The sequence below is a fragment of the Pseudomyrmex gracilis genome, unplaced genomic scaffold, assembly GCF_002006095.1.
Source record: "Pseudomyrmex gracilis isolate BER0280 unplaced genomic scaffold, ASM200609v1 scaffold_9, whole genome shotgun sequence".
Lineage (NCBI taxonomy): Eukaryota > Metazoa > Arthropoda > Insecta > Hymenoptera > Formicidae > Pseudomyrmex > Pseudomyrmex gracilis.
The window spans coordinates 170,701-191,552 of record NW_018020593.1 but is presented as its reverse complement, the minus strand read 5'-3'; the positions used below and the strand labels follow the sequence as shown (position 1 = coordinate 191,552).

The 20,852-nt window shown below is 40.4% G+C and overlaps 1 protein-coding gene across 3 annotated transcripts; it reads right to left on the bottom strand.

The window, feature by feature from the left end:
• Positions 1 to 423: 423 nt before the first annotated feature.
• Positions 424 to 20,164, bottom strand: LOC109861795 (homeobox protein B-H1). 3 transcript variants are annotated; one of them, XM_020441611.1, is made up of 5 exons: positions 18,363 to 20,164; positions 6,394 to 6,616; positions 2,451 to 2,919; positions 1,848 to 2,094; positions 424 to 824 (listed from the first exon to the last, which is right to left on the bottom strand). In XM_020441611.1, exons 1-4 carry the CDS (start codon positions 18,790 to 18,792, stop codon positions 1,849 to 1,851), a joined length of 1,368 nt encoding a protein of 455 aa, XP_020297200.1. In that variant the 5' UTR covers positions 18,793 to 20,164; the 3' UTR covers positions 424 to 824; position 1,848. The 3 variants fall into 3 exon arrangements, with proteins under 3 accessions (XP_020297200.1, XP_020297209.1, XP_020297206.1); XM_020441620.1 differs by having other exon boundaries at positions 1,848 to 2,070; XM_020441617.1 differs by lacking the exon at positions 424 to 824 and having other exon boundaries at positions 1,531 to 2,094.
• Between the last annotated feature and the right edge of the window lie 688 nt (positions 20,165 to 20,852).

The following is a 20,852-nucleotide window of genomic DNA, read 5'->3' as shown; positions in this document are numbered from 1 at the left end:
CCGAAAAAAAGAAGGAAAGATGAAGACCAATCGATCAAAAAGCGCGACCGATCAACAATTCCGACTTCTACCACGCGGCAGAAGAGAACCTTGGGGCTTCCCCCGGCGGGGAGGAATTTTATTCCTGAGGCCAGCGTTCTCAAGCTAAGAGCACAAGGCTTCCAACGAAGCTACGGGGGGAGGAATTGATCGAATTACAATTTCTCTGTTGAAGGTGTCGTGTAACGAGAATCTAATAGAAAAATCGGAACAGATTCAATGTATAAACGGGATTGGTTAAAAAAATAACTCACTATAGTGTTGAATTTGTACATTGGTGTTATATATATTTCTATATTATTTATGTATATATATATACATGTAACATTTAATAATATATATATATATATATAATATTCAAATAAATTACAATAATTATCACGTATAATTTTCACGTTTTTGACATGTGTCAAGATATTATCAATATTGGTACTTACACCTACTTACATCTAGTTTAATTTATCCATTCATACATACGTACATAATATATATATATTTATTTATTTATTTATATATACACACACTATACATACTATACACACACGCAAACACGCTTCTTTACAATACGATTTAACCCTATGCCCTAGAATACACATGCAGATTCTGAGTACAAAGTAGATTTCTCTCAATGAGCGAGTCCTTCCCTTGTATAGTCACTAGTCAGTGTGTTGTCGGGAAAAAAAGACTGTCTCTATGGACCAGTTTCTCTTCAAGCCAAGCTGTGAGCTATCGTGACGAGAGTTGCATGATACTGAGATAGTTGTGTTGACCGAGTGCTTGTAGTCCTGAGGGGAACAATTAATTTTTTATTTTATTAGCCATTGTTTTTTCTTTCTCTCGTATCATTTCTATCATTCCTGTCAGTCTGTCATTTATAGATTTCTCCGTACAACTACGGCTGTCGTACGAACGTTCTAATACACATTCGAACTAGAGAACTATTGTACATATATATATATATTTTTAATTATCTGCGACTGTTTGAAAAAATATTTGTAGTAATTTTTTATCGCACAATAGTATTCTTAAATATTTGTTTATTTGTAGAAATAATAGAAATGACATAGGAGAGGGAAAGAAATAGCAGCTAATAAAGTCTTTTTTTTTTTTTTCAAATCGTGAGTGATCTCGAAACATAGGATTGTGAGCACTCTACAGTATATAGTACAGAATTTACTAAACTTATAATTACTCTTATTTTTAACTAGTTGTTTTTTCACGCGATTTCTTTGCAAGAATCATCATAAGATCTAACGTAATTATTGCTTGGATTTTTTTTGTGTCGCGAGTCTTTGAACGTTTAATTAGAGAGTAATAAAAAGAGAAATGATAATTTGAATTTAAATCGAAACAAATTTTATGTAACGATCAAAAGATTATTATACAATTAATTACAACACTCGATTACCGATTTTTTTTTCTTATGTGTTATACAACAGTACAATTTATTTATTACTACGGGAGGTATATATATATATATATATATGTATATATATAACACCACACATATAAATGACATTAAATGACATATAAGCATGCACGTACTATTTCTATATGTTAAAGAAAATATATAGGAAATATTGAGTTCAGTCGTGCAAGGTCTTTTTTTCTTGAAATAAATGTGTATACCGGATGTATATATATATATATGTGTGTGTACAACGCAACAGAGATCTTGTTAGTTCGATCAGTCCCAAGGAATTAATGTCATACTCTACATTTCGCCTCTAATCGCCTTGCAAGACCAAAATTTGCCGGTGTGTGGATTATTTTTCAACGCACCACTAACGTTGTAAAAAATCTCCTACCCTAGATATCATGTATGCTCTCTTCATCGCTTTCAGCTCTTATGCTCTGAGAGCTGTCCTCTTTTTGTATGGGCGACCTGTCTTGACTTTGGCTCCTGGCTCGCTGGCGCGTTCGGTTTATGACTTCCCGCGCGTCTACGGTCTCCGGACCGGTGTAATAGTTGTTCAGGTCCGGTAGGTTCGAGCCGGCTGCGAGCGAACCGAGGGAGTTGCTAGAACCTCCCTGGAACATCGTCGAAAACGTAACCTTTTTTGAGGAGTGATTAACTTGCTGACGATCTTGCGTCTTCCAATAGAGAAAATTCTCTCTGAATGCCCTCCATTCTCTCCGGTGGAGCCAGTCCGGGGGACGAATGAAAATTTTAAAAGGTAACAATTGTTTGTCCGATATTTAATTTTATTTCGCGTGCGTGTTATCAGAATTTCTAAACGTTTTCGCGATTTGAAAACCGCGTGTTATTTTTATATCGATATTTTAGTTCACTTCATCAGAATTTCAAGAACAGCTTAATAATGTCGTAAAAATTCAGGAATAATTGTTTTACGTTGATAAGAAGCGGAGGGAATGGTGGGCATGACGTTGCCAAAATTGCCGAGACTCACCTGTATCATCGACGGCGGGTATATCCTCGCCAACTTTCTTGGTGGTGATCTGTCTCTCGATTCCGGACTCGTACTCCTTTCTCGCTTCCTTCCTCGACTCGACTCGGTCGAGTCGCGGCCGTCAGCGAGACTCTCCGAGTCCCGATAATAGTTGCTGAGAGACGACAAACTAGAACTCGCTGTCAATGGTCCTAAGGGATTGCTCGGCCCTGCCAGCATCATCGTCGGCGGATACAAACGATAAGCGAGAGGCTTTTGCAGAGTCGCCGCCGCCGATGCTTGCTGATACGGAAAGAATCCGTTTGCAGGTAACGTGTGCGCGCTTGTATATTGCCAATAACGACCCGCGGCAGGATGCGTGGGAATGGCCGTCGCGCCGCTGCCGTACAGCTGCTGGAACGCGGCCACGGCGAAGTTGTTCTCCGCCATAATTTCAAAACCTACGATTGCCTGTCGTTTCCACTTCGTTCTGAAAGCAGAAATGAAAACCAAAAAATCCAACACGTAAATCTCGCGCGAGATTTCAAGATTTCGAGAATTAAGGAAGAGAAAATGTCGAGTTTCTTAAACTATATAGAAATCAATCAATTTATATCAACGGATTGTGCAAATTAAGTTCTTCTTTAAACCACCAATAACAAAACAGCTACATATATTGCATGCGATCATTGCGTGTAATGCATAGTCATGCGGTAACGAAGGAACAAACGATATCGATAGAATGTAATCTCAAAATCAAATGATAATAACAATAAGACTTACTTACTTATGAAAATTAACTTGAGGAAATAATTTGGTCAAAAATCGATTTTTTTACGGAAACATGATTCCGGGGATTCACGTGTTAATCGACACAAGAAGCGATATTATATTTAATTCGCGCAACGGTTTATATTTAAATTGATAATCCTGCGTTACTTAAAACAAATTGATTAAATTTTGAAGTTTTAGCTTGATTAGTGATAAAAACACCTGATGAGTTTGACGAAAACTCTTCTTACAGATAATATCGTTTTTGTTGCGATAAGCGTGATGTTAACAATATAGACGTGTCGAATAAACATATTACAGAGACACAATGACAGCATTACAATCGAGTATAAAAATAGAAGTTAAGATGCTAAAAACGACTAAGAACGATGAACTCGTTTAGCAGCGGCCTAGTTTGTTTTTCATTTTTGGAAGAAGAAATTGTTAAAAAGACGAAATTATTAACGTGCAAATATTCGAGAATTTAGAATAATTCAGTCTCTGTATATCCGACTGTATTGGTTTAAACAACCTATAGTTTAGAGATCAATTGGACGATTTGCAAAGAACAAGAGGTTTTAGCACCTTAAAGACTAGTTTTTTTTCTTTTTTTTTTTTTATTGATTTTCATGTGGCGCCGAGCAAAGATACAGCTTTTTTTGTGTACCAGAGATGGACATTGCGAATTTCCTAGAGTACCTCTTGATCTGTGCAATTCGCCATCTTCCAATGACGTATAAAAACTACAACAGATGGAGCTACTTAAATATTGTTTAAAATTTAATTGGAAAAATTTTTGTTTTCTTCAAACTACAGAATAGAATATCTTTGCCACTATAATTTCTGCGTAAGACAACAGAGCGGATGTTTTAAGAATTAACTCTGATTCTGAACCGATTTGACGGTCTAAGAGTAAAATCTGACGCATTGTACTTTTAATAAAATTTTAAAATGTTAGAAAAATTGCGCAAAAATTTCAACATCTTCTTTCGAGTGTTTGCTGATATATCCCGTGGTTTATTTAACAAACAAAACGGTTATATAATTTGTTATTAATGATTTTTGAGGAGAGATGAATGCCACAGACTCACAGGTTTGGAATTAGAGTTAAAAATGGCGTCGGTAGAGACATTTGTTTATATAATGCGAATCACACACACACACACACACACACACGAATGGTTGGATCGATTTGGTGCGATTTTCTTACAACGATGAAGATGACTCATGAATTACTCTGTATATTATGCAAATGATAAAACATTTCTCACAACAATGTACCAATGTAATTACGTGCTGAAATAATCAGAAAACGCGTTTCGAGTCATTAGCGAAAGTTGCACAGACAATAAATAAGAAGTTAAGCCAAAACTTTCTTTATTCATGAACGAGGTAGAAATAGAAGTAGAAGGTGTGGAAAGATCGAGGCGGAAGGCGGAAGTTTTGCGGTTGATGAGACAGAGGCATTCTCATGAAAAAAATTTAAAAGGTATGGTTTCGAAGATACGCGAAGAGAAGAAGAAGAATTGAAAAGATTCGATCAGTTAACATCGCATTATTTGTATTTTAGCCAAAACAAAGCAGGAGAAAAAAAGGATCTGCAAAGGATATTCACCGATGTATCACATCGATCACCTTGGACTTTTGTTCTCTCTTCGGAGAAAAAGAAACCGCAAACACATTTCTGCGGTTGTACGCGCATTTGTCACATATGCACCAGTCAACTCTGTTGAAGTAATCAACTGGTTCGGGGAACAGGCTGTCACAGAATTTGGAAGTTCTGTGATAATGATTTCGAATAAAGGTATCAGCATCCACATGGAGTTACACAAAAAGAAGAGAAGATGCATCGAGTTCTTATTATTACAGGTACGCGTTATTTCTATTAAAGAAAATTAGTGTAAACGCTTGAAACTCGCGATGTAATATTTTTTTTAAATATTTGTTTTGCAAATATTACAGAAAGATCGATATGTCTCCTTTCCAATTAATTTTCGAGATTCAAATGAAAATTACGAACGTTTCTGAAGCCAAGGAGATCGTCAAGGAGGTTGTGGCTGTGTTCAACGAGGTTTGTAACAAGTTACAACAAATAAAAAGCGGCAAATAAAAATACGATAATTAAAAGTACAATAAACTAATACAAATAATCTGATGCTTCAGGAAGGATGCTAGGCAGTAGTCTAATTCCTTTCTTTACGGAATCAATTAGCGGTTATTAAAAGTGCTCAAACCGAGTCTTCTTTTGGTGATAAAATCCTTGACTCTTTTTCCTACAATTGTGGAGAACAACTGCTACAATCGACGAGCACGGAGAACCTCGAGTTACCGGCGATAAGAACGTAAGTCAGGACGATGTTATTCGCAAACAAATGCAAAATGTAAAAGCGACATGTAAGACAAACCAGAGCGCAAAATCACTTACAAATTATTTAAAAAGAAACTGCAATGTTGTGTACAAAAATCTACTATAGTCTAGTTTTTGAAAAATGTAAATATTATGGAGATAAGAAGGATCTAGTCACATATCTAATCTTTGAAAAATTGTAAATATCGTAAATACTGGACGATGATATTAGATATCAGAGTAGCCTGAAAAGTTGTACAGAAACCTTATAATTCATACGATGTGTGTGCGTGTGCGCGCGTGTGTGTGTGTGCGTATGACTTGATTTGGGCGTTCACGCGCTTTAAGCGCCACTCTATTTTTATAATGTGCCGGGTTCAGACCAGCAAATGTAAAACTAAGAAGATAAGAGAAAACTAAGACTGACGTTTGACGCGTGAGCGCTCAAACCAAACCTAGTCATTATGTAAATGCGTAGTCGTCGAGCCTAATTGTAAATTGTTCTAGAAACAGAATCTATTCTGTGACGAATATGACACATAAGAAAAAGTGCGTGCTTTTTATTTCCTCCTCATCATATTAATTAATCCATTATTATATCACCAATTCCAATAAATTTAAAATATTTATTTTATTATTTTTTAATACTTTACTATTAAAATATATATATCACAACGATATTATTTACAATATATTTGCGGATTTCTTTTATTTATTATTTTTTTATATCAAGAGTTTTATTTTGAACAAATTATTGTTCAACGGATTCGTTTTCAATCGCATATGGATGGAGCGCTGCGTCATCTCGTTTAGAAATTAGTAACGCATCTTTTCCGTTTCACTTACCTTCTGTTCTGATACCAGGTTTTTACTTGAGTGTCGGTCAGCTGCAGTTTTGAAGCTAATTCCATCCTATCTTGCACACTTAGATATTTTTGCCTCTCGAAGCTCTTTTCCAGCGTCTGCAACTGGTGATCCGTGAACGCGGTTCTGGCTTTGCGTTGTTTTTTATTCTGCACAGCGCTCCTGGAACCCGGGGACGAGTTGTTGGAATTATCATCTCTGTTACCTGAAAATTGCAAAAGGAAACTTTTGATAATCAACGTCTGGCTTGGTTTTTCTCCTCGAAAAAGTTGCAATCACACAGAAAGAAAATAAGATCTTTTTACGTCGTTCTACGCTCATTGCGGAAACAAATACAATTCTTGTCAAAACATTAATTTGCAATTTTTTATCAAGTCATTCGGTAAAGATACATATCGCGCATCCAACACCTGTGTTTAATTCCCTATATCTGCCAATTTAGATTTATTTTATAAAATAATATTATAAAGAAGTCAACGATCATTATTTGTTTTTACAAACAAAACTTGCGGTAGGTATCTGTATATCAAAAGTGCGGTTCGTACGGCTCTCGATGGAATCAACGCCGTATATACGACTGGATTGGTACTCCGTTGTTGTCGTTTTTGTCGTTGGTCGCCTAGAGCAATTGCCGTTTCTCTATCGGAGAAAGAGAAAGAAAAGGGATAGGAGAGAGAGAAAGAGAGAGAGAGAGAGAGAGAGAGAGAGAGAGAGAGGAGAGAGAGAAGGGATCCTTTTGTTCTCAGTTCGACTAGGGTAGCCGACAGCCGATTGGTTGGTATCGCGGATTGGACCACGCAGCCGCGTCGAAACGGCCACAAATTATCCCCCTGGTTCCGGCACGTCACCGTATCCGGCGAAAGAGACGAGGAGAAAGAGGGTGGAATTCTCCGAGAAAACCAATTACACCCGATACAAGTCACGCTCACATGCGGCGTGGAATCGCACGCTTACGTGCCTATTTTATCCCTCTCGAACCCTATTATATATTATTGCCATTGTTTTTGTTGTCAAAATCAAAAGATAATGCAGTGGCGAGGAACATAGATTTTTTTTTGTTTTACGCATCATTGTAATAAGCGGAAAATTCTGAACATTTATTAGAGAAAAGTGAATGTTGTGTATGATGGAATAAAAACGAAACTTTTTTTTATTTTAACAAATAAATATATTTCCTTTTCCAAAAAAAACTTGTTTTTCTGCATGCGCTGCAAATATTTCAGGTAAGTTTTTAGTTTTTTGGATAAAGAATTCTCTCTTCGCGATGTGTGTCAGAGAAATTCATTCTCATCAAAATAGTCCCGCGACGCTGGGTGTGTCTCGTCGCGAGTAAATCGAGCAGTCTTCCTTCGACGAGTTACGATCGGAAAACCATCGAGACTTAACTCCCAGAGGGATTAGAAGTTCCGAAAGTATCTAAAGACCCGTTGTCGCGAGCTCATCGATTGGAACAGTCGTGGATGGGAGAAACATCGTGAGTAGGAAGGCCGAAGAACTCAGGAGGGGGATGCAGCCATGACTAACAGAGCACTAGAAGAGAGGCGGCGGACGAGAGAGAGAAAGAGGGGCGGGGAGATCAGAAAGATAGAAAGCTCGTGGATTGAGTTAACCCGGACGAAAGCGCGGCTCTTAGCCCCCGTTTGATCGGCCAGATTCGCTTGAACGGGCCCGGAGTCTGCGCCATGTTGGCTAACATTGCTAGCGCGCGCGCATTCCCTTAGGAAACGAGCGAGGACCCACGTCCTCGGCTGCATCGGCACCGCAGCTCAACTTTCCGACTCGTTCGCGAAGAAAAGGGATGGACGCGAGTAGTAGTAAGAGCAAGTGAAAAAGAGAGAAAGGGGTGGAACGGTTGGAAACGGAGGTTGGAAAACTAAATTTACTATGTGATACACTTAGAGCTCCCGGGTCCCGACCGACGTCGGAGTTTTCCTTTTGAGACACTTCCAAGACGTTAGGCGGAACTTTTCCACCCGCCCGGTCCTTCCTTTGCGCAAGTAACTCGAGAACCATTGCGAAACATCTATCCCGCTTTTTCCCCGATACTGTGCGCGCCCTTCGTCTGCGAAGCACGTAACCCCCCGGAATACGAAGGTTTATCTATGTTGCGTCTTGTTTTTACAAGCATGTTTATGCGTGGCGCACTCTTTTGCACTCTTTTCTCACTTTGACGCAAAATATGCGAAATAGAAACGGGATCGCGCGATCGGCTTTGCGCAGAGTAGTTTTTTTTATTCCGTTCCCGACCGAAAGTTACGATTCTATGCCGCGTCGCCTGTTCCTTCTGTCGCAGGAATCGTCCATTTGTTTGTTATTATTGCCATGAATTTTTTCATTATAAAAAATATAATTGCGAACTACTTGTTGACTCAGGGTACAAGTGACTTAGTGTTTGTCAGCAGAAAGGGTTGAAATTTTAAATTTAAAAAAAATTAAATGTAAAAAATACACAAACAGATCAAAAAAATAAAAATTAAATTAAAAATATTTTGAGCAATAAAATTTATTGAATAACAACAAACTTTTTTATCTCATTCAATTAACTATTTTATTTTTTGTGACGTGTTACCGTTTTGCTCCGTAATATGGCTCTAATGATTTTCTTCGGTGCAAGAAGCAAACTATTTTTTTCTTTTTTTTTTTTCATCTGTAATAATTCAACGTTACAAGTTCCGCACATTATTCACTATGCCATAAAGCCATCTAATTATAGAGACGCTTCCAATATTACTCAGTATCCCATCAATATAATTATACAGCAACATTACACATTGAAATAAACTCATCAGTGCAGACTCTTTCGTCGCGCGACGAGTAAAGTGGCGGTTTATTGCTCGTAATGGAAACGCATCGCTCATCGTGAGCAAAACATACGCCAATAATACGCGCTCTTTTGGTGACAATCAAACAAAACTTCAAGCACACTCAAGTGGATCTGTTCCTGCAGTAGGCGGCGGTTTAAATTCGCTCGGCAGACTTTTTTCGCATTTTCGGAAAGTTGCTTCTCAAGATGTTACCGAGAACTTTTCTCCCGGATGTTCAAGTAACTCGAGCGTCTTTTCGTCTCCATTGTCGAAACAGTTTTTTTTCCTGTATTCTTCTTTTTATCTCTTTTTATCGCGACGCATATGTCACCGAATCTTCGCGCCGAGTTTAGTGTTTCCACATTGTGCGCCAGGTTAATGATATTTTTTGTCCAAACGCTTTTGCAAAAAAAAGTATCCTTTCGAGATCCAGTCCCTTGATCTGCGACTATTAACAAAAACTCATTATTATTTTTCTATTCTCGCGCTGAGTGAGACGACTACGAATCTGAGTAAATATTTTCGGAATTGAAACTTAATCGTGACAAAACAAACAAGAACTGTTGTTTGTTTATGTGTGAAAATAGATTTTTTTATATTTAACGAGAACGGAAATCGCCGTGGATTTTCGATTCCAAATCGAGCGAGACAATTAAAGGTTTTTTGAGGGAACGCGCGTGCGTTCTCTCGCGCGACGTAGTTTGCCGCGCATATGACAAAAGTCTCTTCGTGTATAAATTAAACGCTTACGCTCGCGTAGCAACGCGCTCTCCATAAGTCACGACGGTAAACGTTATTTCCACTGTCATGCGGCGAGATGTATTTTATAGAGGTGCGCACGGCGCAACATGGCGCCGGTAACGGATGCACCGCCACCAGTGTATACGCGCCAGTGAAAATCATGACGTATTCTCAAGTCGCGTTACGAGCGAGGGAGAAAGAGCCATGGAGGAGGGACAGAGAAAAAGGGAGGAAATGAAGGGGGCTTTGCGTGCCGCAAGCACCGCCGCGATACAATGTATGGCGCATAAAAGTGAGATTAACAGGATGTTTATCGAGCAATTATGCGCCGTCGCAATTAGTGCCAGCATGTTGCCGCCGTCGCGTCCACATCGCGGTCAAATCGTTCACGTCCTTATTATGGTCTTTACGCCGATTGTGATGGCGATTTAAAAAGGATGTGCGAATTTCAGCGGTAATTAAAACAAAGCGAAATCCTTTGATTATGCGCGTCGTTCTCCGTGAATTTCTCTATTTCGTAATTTTCAAATTTCACCGATTCTTCAAAAAAAAAAAAAAAAAAAAAAAACATTTCTCTTACTCGCAAACTTCGATACGTCCGTTAAACGTTCTTTAGTAAAAGGAAATCTTCTATCAAACTCGCATTTGTATGATTTTCCATCAGAGGAGACTGTATCGAGAGAGAAACGAGATTGATTTCCGGTCGTTGAGTAATAATTCAAGTAGCGATCATGATATGCGTGCGAGCGCGCGAACAGATGTGGATTTCTCCCACAAGGAAATTATATCACAGTATCAAACGTAGCGACAGGCAATTAATTCTCTCAGAGCAATCGTGCTCTTCGATACCGTTACTGGGCCAAGGACTACGTGCGAAACTTGCAGATAATCCGACGAATGCGCAGAATGTGCAGAGAATGTGCGCGCAACGCAACGCAACCAAACCAGTAGCCGAGAGAGTCGACCGGATGGATCGTAAAAATGGGAGTAATAAAACTTTTGCGAAGCGCGTTGCGCTCGCACGTTTTATGATCCCGGTGGCCGAGGCGGAAGGGTTGCACTAAGACGAGAAGAGTGAGAAACACAGGAAGATGAAGAAGCAGGAATTTCCATTGTGCGCGTATTCACGATTTTATTTGCTTATTGCTTTATTTCGCGCCGAATGCATCAAGCAAGTAAGTCGAGAAGCTCGCATACATTTTCTCGCACGTGAAATCTACCGCGTGTGAACAGACGCAAGAATGACACACACGCCGCTTGTGTCATTGATAATAAAAAAAAAAAGAGAAGCAACAAAAAAAAACCATTTCTTTCACGAATTTGAAAGCTTTCTGGATTTTATTTCGCCAATTTTTCTATTGGCAAAAATTAAAAAATAAAAATCAAGCAGAAATAACAAAAATAAAGATAAAATTATCTTTTGACAGAAGCGGGTGGTGAGAAGCGGGTGTTGAATTTGCTTCGAAATGCGAGTCACATACATTTTTCGTTTGGCCCTGCGTCGCACAAAGTGTTCTGTTACCGTTATTTCGCCACCTACAACCCCTTGTATATCGTGTACAAAGGCGGTGGCCCTCAACGGAACAGAATCTGACCCTTCTTTAATATTGTGTTACTGTGTTGCCACCTTTGGGGGAGAAAACACTGGGGGATAATGCTATGGGGGCAGCATTTTATTGCCTACCCACTCTATTTGCTGCGATCCCGGGGGATCAAACTCTCAGCGAGTATTTAAAAAATAAGGGTACTTGACTCAAATTAGCGTTCTATATATCCCATAATCGACTTACAAATGCCAGGATATATGTGTAGTTTTTCAACACTTTCTCTTTTCTCGACAAGACATGTTTTTTTTTTATTTTTTAAAAAGTACAACAAATAGACACAAATCGAAGATAAATTGATTATCTAACACTCGTAGGTGACCAACGGGATATGAATGCAGTCATCGTTATATCACACGTCGAGCACGTAGTTAGCCGCCATAATGTTGCATCAAGATCTGCGGTGTTGTCTTTACGCTATTATAACACACACACACTTCTCTTCGATGGCTATCGCTTTATAAATTTAAAGATTTTTAGTTTGCAGATTTCATAGCAAACATTGCGGGGTGTCGCATGTCGGTTTGCTGCGCGCGACGATGATCTATCGCCGCGGAGTGGAAACATTATAGGGAAAAATGCAATCGAGTGTTACTGTCGGATCATATTATACGAGTCTACGGTTTCCCGCGGGGTGCGTAACGACCATGTTTCTCGAATTTCAACGAGCGCATTCCACGCAGCCGATGGATAGAAATGCAATGATTGCATCAGCTCTCTCGCGTTCGCAGAATAATTGCGAAAAAATGTTGCGATGTGAATATTTCTCATTTCAGAAAAACGGTATTCGGAAAAGAGAAGAGGGGAGGGGGAACGGGCTCGCGTGCGCAATGCAGTTCGAGAACGATCAAGATTACATGCGACTCTAATTTCCTGTCTACTTTTCAAAATTGTCTTCCGTTTTATTTTAAATAACTTTAATTACACACAACATATTACGAATAAACAAAGCGTGAAAAAACATACACATTGTCGTGTCACAGATACAAATCTTTTTAAAATATTCGCAACATTTTGTTTTTTCTCCGGATGAAAAATTTGCGTGTTTAACACCTTTACACCCGCGTTAATTTTTAAAACGCCGAAGACATTCCACGCGCTTCCCCTGAATTCCTAGGTTTTTATCTTCTCGGTTTAGAGCGAAAGGATGTTCGCTATTATATCGCGCGGTTGTACGTAATTCGAAAGTTTCGGATTTACCGCAGTACACATTAGTAATAATTACCCCGTTATTTTCAGCAGCTCGAGTCGCTTACGCGCGTATTATACGGTCGGACTTCGCTAAAGACTTCCTCGCGTACGTTGCCGACAGGTGTTTACCGTCGTTGTCGGGATTCGTGCGGTCGGTTTCCAGCGTTCGCTTTAACAAGATTCTCCAATCCTCTTAAGCACTTCGGTATCCGCGTTGTCAGACTTGACCTCGCTTTCTCGAAATCGATAGCACTGATCTCTTCCGAAATTATGCCATTTAACAAAACCACGCGATTCTACGTGGAAAACAAAAACTACAAGCAACGCAAAATCTAATTAATCAAACGTTTTCTGCAAAATACAGTGTGAATTAGCATCGATCAGAACATTACGTTTAAATGGTTTATTCGCGAGTCGTTCTACGAAGAAAGAGAGAGAGAGAGAGAGAAAGAGAATTCGTTCGAGTTACTGCAAAATCTTCGCGATCGTACAATGCACTTCTGCGCATTGTTGCCTACGTAAACGCTCGCCTCCGACGGAATAATTAATCACCGGCGCGTAATCTAAGATCGCCCGCTTTGTAAACACACGAATATCCTTCCTCTTTGCGCCGGATTCTAATCGGGCGCGATCACTCGCTACGATTAGATCCGTCGTGATATTCCGATTACAATACGCATGCCAAAATATGTCGATTACCAAACATTAAGCGCAAAACTAAACATTGGTCAATATCCGGCTTGAGGAAAATTTCACAAAGGATCGTCTAATCTATTGAGTCTTATTTATATTTTTTTTAACATTTTTTTCTCAGGATATATATATTTTGTGCAATACACGCAGTTTTTTTGTTATGCGTATCACATGTCGTATTTTGTGTGTATGTGTGTGGTGTTCAAATAATTTTTATTTTTTTTTATACGTGTCACTCAGAATCTTCTTTTGACATTCAAACAACTCCCAGCGGCATTCCAGTATTCTCGTGTGCCATTGAACATCTCGTTTCTCGACTCGATATTCAGATCGTGGATTAATTCCGCGTAGATTGTGTTGTCAAAAGTCCGACAGCCGGCACCGGCTCCTCTCGGGCTTGTTGGGAACGCGCGCAAAAAGGCGTCTTTGGGATTCGAAATTGCTTTCGTCTCGCGAAAGTCCCTCACATAGAATTGCTAATCCGCGTTGGGATCTAAACGGTTGCCAATCATATCCGGTTCTCCGGATTAGTCGCGCGTCGAAAAGTCAGCGAGCGGTTCGTTCGGCAAGAGCGAGAAACGGCAGTGTACCTTCCGCACCGATACAGAGGCGACAACAATGTGATTCTGGGGACGAATGTTGGCTTCGGTAAGCGGATTACAAACGACTCGCACACGCGCCCAAGAAATGATATTCCACACGCGGCGAGAGATCGCTTTTTTCACGCCTTTCTCAGGCGGCGAACGACCGAGTTCGTTGATTCGCTGTGAAAACTCGCATCAAAAGAGAATACAATGTGTAGCGAAAAGTAAAATATTTTATCGGGGTTTTAAAACGTACTAATGTATTTCAAATGGTGTGATTGAAAATTCTACACAGAGAGAAAACATTTTTTTAATCGTTTCTTTTATGCGTACAAAATCCTAAAAGAAACTGATGGGAAAAATTGCACGTTGAAGGATAAAAATGGATTTAGAAGAGGAAAACGGGTGTTGTGTGAAGCCATCGGTAAAAAATTTTGAAAATAACGTTTCCTCCGTTAACGCCTTCACGAATACAGTCAAAATCATTTTTTTAAGGCCATTTTACTCCGTTTATTTGAAAAACCTGACAGGCAAATTTTGCGACCAGATTCGTATTCTGCGTACAAAATTACACAACAAATCGCGTTTAATTCTCAAACAAGTTTCACCACTTTTATTAATCTCGCAGGCCTGTATAATTTGCTTCTTAACACAACCGGACCACTCGTACGTACAAAAGATGTAATCAAGAAAATATATAATGGTAGCAAAGTCTAATGGTATAGTAATGTAACATTCTTACATTATAAAATAACCGCGATGATGAATTCGGATTAAATTAACCACGAGGAATATTTCTTCCTCGTTTGTGTGTTGAGCAGCTCGCGATCGGAACGGCGCTGTCTTAAATTGCCCTTCGTTAATAATTACTTGCTCATCAAGCTGCCACGCAGTACGCGTGTAATTGTCACGTAAGGACACGGCCAGGACGATAATAATTAGGGGCTCGTGCGATTCTCTCGCGAGAGGGAGAAAGAGAGAGAAGTAAACGAGTGATCAGCGGCGGCGCGTGATCGATGTGTAAATCCGCCGCCAATTACGCCTGGCTGTTAGTCCGACGTTAATAATTTTCTAATCAACACTGCGTGAAAGATCGATCGTATTTGTACCGTGACGAGCCGCGCGACGCCCCGTCGTCGCAATGGCGGACGTATGTAATAATCGAGCCGGGAAATTGGAATGGGAGAACTTGGAATTAGAGTTAACAGAGCCGTAAAAAAGAAAAAAAAAAAAGAAAAACAGACAACACTGCCCGGGCCAATCTATGTGAAAGCGTGCAACGTGGCAATTACATCGGCGTTACTTCTCTAATTGTCCTCATTAATAATTCCGCGTGTACTATGAAAAATGGACGACACCACTTACGCATTGACGATTAATCCCGGGATTGTATATACCGATACCGACTGATAACACTAATAACGAACATCCCCCTTATTAGCTTTAAAAAAAGCCCCTCGTGTTTTAATAACGTGTCTCATGCTACGTGTCTCGCACTGTGTTCTCGCTGCGCGAAGCGCTGCTAACTTTTTTTACAAGGTCTTTGCGATGGCTCGATACGGACGAGGCTTCATGGAAGGGATCGAACAATTTTGTAGAAACGTTTATGTATTTATGCATGTAACGGGCTTGAGATAGTGACTATAACATCGAGATGAAAATATATGCACGAAAACGTTTTGAATAATTTTCGAATAAATCTTAGCGATAAAACTTATTAGTACCTACTTGTCATAATTATCTAACGATATCTCGACACACATTCTGTGTATCAATTTACTTGGAGTTGATATTATTTCTAATAATATAAACATTGGAAATTTTATCCACTTGCTATTTGAACGTACTCGAAGACAATTTTTAAACAATTTCTAAGCCTAATTTTTAATCTTTTTTTTTTAATAACTCTTTTTCCGCCACTCATTCTGTATTCACAAATTGGAGTTCGGAGTAAAATAGATATTTATACAGCGCACGACTCTCGAGCTCGATACGATCTCTCTTTAGGTATTATATCTTTTATCGAGAGAATTTTTCACTTCTCTTCGTGTCAAGCTCGCATGGCGACGAGGCAAGGACGACGATTATCGATTACCATAACGTGACTTTCGAGATTTCCAAATGCCGCGCGTAGACTGGTCATTGGTCTTGTCCGTGAAACACTTAAGGGAAGTTATAAATAGCGGCTCGCAAGGTGCGAGTTGTCGTGGCGAAAGCGTGTCGTAGAAAAATCGGCGCTTTAACACATTTCGAACCGACGAAATTTTTGCTACCGTCGAGGTAAAATTATTTCTTGGTTTTTTGTTCAAACTTTCTTGTAACCGCGTTCACTGATGTGCACAACAAACAAATTTAGAAATATAAATATTCGTAATCGCTTATCGACAAGAGAAAAGAATAAAAAAAAAAAAGGCTCTTGAACTGTAAAACTAAACAACTACCTTTTTTGATTAATTAAATGAAAGACTTTAAAAATCCCAAACGTTTTATAATGTGAAATACGGTGTAACATGGTGTGCGCAAGCTCTTAAAACGTAATTTCACCCCGTCGGCAGTTAATGTGTTAATACCCCGGCGCTGTTTTCACAAGATAGAGGAAGGAGAGCGTTGGATTTTAGTGCTGCGGAAGAGAAGCAGTATTAGTGTTGCTGCCCCGTCGTCGCGCTTCTAATCACATCGTCTACGTAATTGCCGGTAATGTGCTTCTTTGAGGAAATAAGCCGATTACGGAATAAACAGCCGGTTCTCGGTCGTTGTAGTGAGCGGCTTCGCGGCGTGTCGCGCTTAAAAAGAAAAAAAAAAAACCTACACCCGACGGGAAAAGGAGGACGCGATCGGACGGCGAAGAAGCTGCGAATTAACCAGAAATTGTGCCGATACAGCGCGCGCGCTCGGGCGCAGTTTACCTTAATGACACCTTCTTCGACGAGTTCCGAGAGAGAAAACGCGCGGCGCCGAACGACGCTTTTATAATCGCTACGCGATGATATGTGGTTTGTAGCGACGCCAAAGCCTATTAGCGTCCACGTAGCAAAAACCGAGTACAAAGTACACATACGATTCGCAAAAGTGCATTGGAATTACATTTACACTCTCATGCACATTACCCGTCCACCAAGATTATTTATTTGCATTCTCGCGAATTTTTGAATATGGCGAAAAAAATATCGAATTTTGTAGTTAAGGGATTCTGCGATTTTTTCAAATTCTCACCTTACTTGCAAATATTCTTTTTTTTAATCAGCACAACACAGGCGCGCGCTACGCGCCTGTTATTTTTGTTTTGACGTGTTCTGTCAATGAACACAACTGTCACCGCGATGACAGCTAGAAACGTCAAGCCGCCTAGAGACGTTCAATCAGCGTCGCAAAGAGGCAACAATCAAAATCAATATAGAATCGATTCCGATTATTTCTACTGATTTTTTCTGATAGGTTTCGCTTTTTTTGGTGATCATGGACCACATGATTTTCTAAGTGTCAATAAATTGGAAATTTTGTATATGACACTTGCGAAATTATAAAAACTTGTTGATATTATAATTAAAGGACCAACAGCGCATTCGAGTGAGTTATTTGCGTAACACGGAGAGTTGATGTGTCTTACAAAAATTCAGGTCAAGAGAAGTCACGACAACATTTAGCGCTTGTTCGGCCCGAGGCGGAAATTTTCGAGGAACAACGGCGGCGCGCAGGTAGAGAAGATGAATGATTTAGAACCATTAGGTTCTCTCTCCTAAATGTTATACCGGTTCGATTAACCCAACTCGAAAGAGAGAAGAAAGACATTTATCTTCCGCGAGAAAACACATCTGATTCTCGAAGGTTTTGTGCGCGCAAAACCGCGGTGACAAAAGTCACGTTTATGTCAAGTGTGCCATATCCACAAAGTGCTTTTTATCTCATAACAGAGATGTTGATTAGATATCGATTAAAGTTACATCAACATTAATTGGTGCGGTGATGTAGCCAATAACAATTGCGAAAATACACAATATAGTTTACAGTACAGTTACCGTTTAATGAATTTCAAAAGAAATGTGTGTCTTTTCAATTGTTCGTATTCAAAGCGACAATGTGAACAATTTTTTAGTTTACATTATTTCTTTATTCTGTGCAGTTTTTGTGTCAACATCAACGGAAACAGGTTTCCAATTTGGTTGTTGCATAACGTCGAGAAACGCAATCTTGTTTTTTGCTTAAAATCTGCCATTGTCAATGTAGAAATAATACCGTAAAAACTCTCGCAGACTTGACGTCGATTCGTCGACTTTATTTTGAACGACAAAGTGGTTTTTGAAAGCGTTTATGAATGAATATATCATTTTCTATACCGTTGGAGTTAACGGAAGCGCCGTCGTGATGACTGGTGTCGCTATCCTCATCCGGATTGTTGTTACCCAAGGACGTTCTGGACTGGTGCCGAACACTGAGATCCCGCGGCGCCGAAGGTGGACTTCCGGGAGGTTGCTCCTGACTGGACAGTCCTGACGCGTTGCCCAATATATCGGTGATCATGAATCTCGATCTCTGCGGCATCGTCGTAGACGCGTCGTTTCTCTCCAAACTATTGTTGCTACCGAGATTGTTGTTGCGCGAGTCGAGCCCGTTGGAGTAACGTTCCATTCCGCCGTTTCGGTCAACGATGTTCTCCGGCCGATGGGTCTCGTGGCCGGACACTCTGCTGAGATTTAGACCGTTGTTGGCCACTGCGATGCCACTTAGAGCGGCCACGTGGTGATTCTGTTGATGATGGACCGTCATTACGGTGGACGCAGGTGGTTCCTCTGGGCTACGGGCACCCGCGGGCGCCTCTGCCGCCACCCCAGGACTCGTGCGATACCCGGGAGACAGAATTTTGCCGACGATAATCGACGTAATCCGCGCGAAAAACTTAATATCTTCGCTGTAACCAACTGCCAACCTTCACTTTATTGTCAATGTTCGATTTTTGAATACGTTGTGATTGAAAACTTTTCACGAGAGAGTCGAGAAAAATGTTTTTCACTTGGAGCATCCGATGTTCGGAGCGCAAAGATAATATAGTTTGATAAACAATTTACAGAGAGATTCGGAGATTTAGTCTCTTTAATTGAGAATTCAAATCTTTATACACCGCGTACAAGTCCGAAAACGATGGTAACAACTTGCGAGAATATTACGGAATATAATATGGCGCGTGGGACAGATATTCACGTCAAGATGCGTGTGCACCTTATTGCACTTCTTCCCGTTTCACTCAGTCACTCCAGTTCACTCCACCTCCGTTACCACCTTCTTCCCAGGCGCAATTAAGGGGCCGCTCGACTCGGCTCCCCGGTTAATTGCTAATTGGCCACTTAACATAATTGCCGCGCATAAGAGCGAAGCCGCCGACCATTTCCGCTTTCCTTTTTCTCCTTTTCCTTGCTTCAATTATTAATTATTTTTTATATAAGAGTCTGTGACGTGTGTTCCTCTCACTTTTTCGCGACTACGTCTGTTGGTGGAACGACCGCGTTCGAAGATTTGAAACACAAAACTCTTCTGCTGTCAATGTCTACTTGTTAAATGTGACGATGACACTCGTGAGAAATTTGTCTAATTATTAGAACATTTGACACATTATTTTACATCAATCTACTGGATCAGAACTTGTGATAAGTAACGGTTGATTAGGTCGTTTTATTTAAAGTCTTCAAGTCTAGCAATCACTTGATCGAATGTATACATCAATTGCAGGTCTTTATCTTTCGTCGGCTTATCGGTTGTCACAATTGGTCACGACGAGATCTCTTCGAACTTTTCACAATTTCAAATGAGAGCAAGATATACATCTCAGTCCGTCGGCACCGTTCTTCTCGCACTGTTATCCGACGTGCCATGCAGATTACTTGCGACTGTACAGCGTCAATTTAAAATCTCGGCATTAACTTTTTCAATTTTTATTCTAAATATCACGCGGAACAAATCACAGAACATTTTTTTGACATTTTTCGAACTATGACAATTTAATTAAAATTTAGCTAATCGCGATTGTGCAATTTCGGAATCGGTTTTTGAAACCGATTCCGAAATGGAATTTCAACTTTTTGTTCACCGGAAACAAGAAATACAACGCAGTTTATACTCAGCTACCCGATCCCTACGAATCCTACCTGCTAACTGATCGGTTCGACTCGACGCAGCGGGCAACGTGAACCTCCGGCTCGTTACCGAACGGCCATATCGCGATTCTGGCACGCCTTCTGACTACCCCACTGCTGCACTTGTCTGAGCCAATCGCGCGTCTTGCAACTAAGCTCCCGGCCAATCGTGACCGAGACAACCTCGGCATCTCCGCTGCATGGCACGGTTACGCCCAAGTAATTTGAAATGTGTTTCAGCAGTAATTCGATATAAAATTGTAGTTAATATCTTTCATTATAGTCTGGGGGACAGGGGAGACTCGCTCTCCTCGCGCAGAAGACGATGGTGGGAGACACGGCCAGTAACCGGTGGTGGGGGCGCAAAAGGGGAGGTATGAGTAGGGTGAAGCGAGAAGTGATACGGTCTCCCACTTTTCGGGCCCATACTCTCCTGGAGATGGAACTGGAAAGCGTATCGACCGGAGTGAGAAGGGAGAAAGAAAAGGTCCAGCGAAACTATCAGGAAGGGATGGAAGTGCTATCGAAACGGAGGAAAGAGTGAATTCGGAGCTACGTAAAGTACACCGCGGATTTACGAATTCACGAGGCGAACGGGCGCGAGCGTTTTTTGCTACATAAACTTTTTGCGTCTTCCTGTCGCAGCGTGGGCTTGAAGAAAAAGGCTTGTCAAACGTATCAAACAAGCGCGTTGATGAG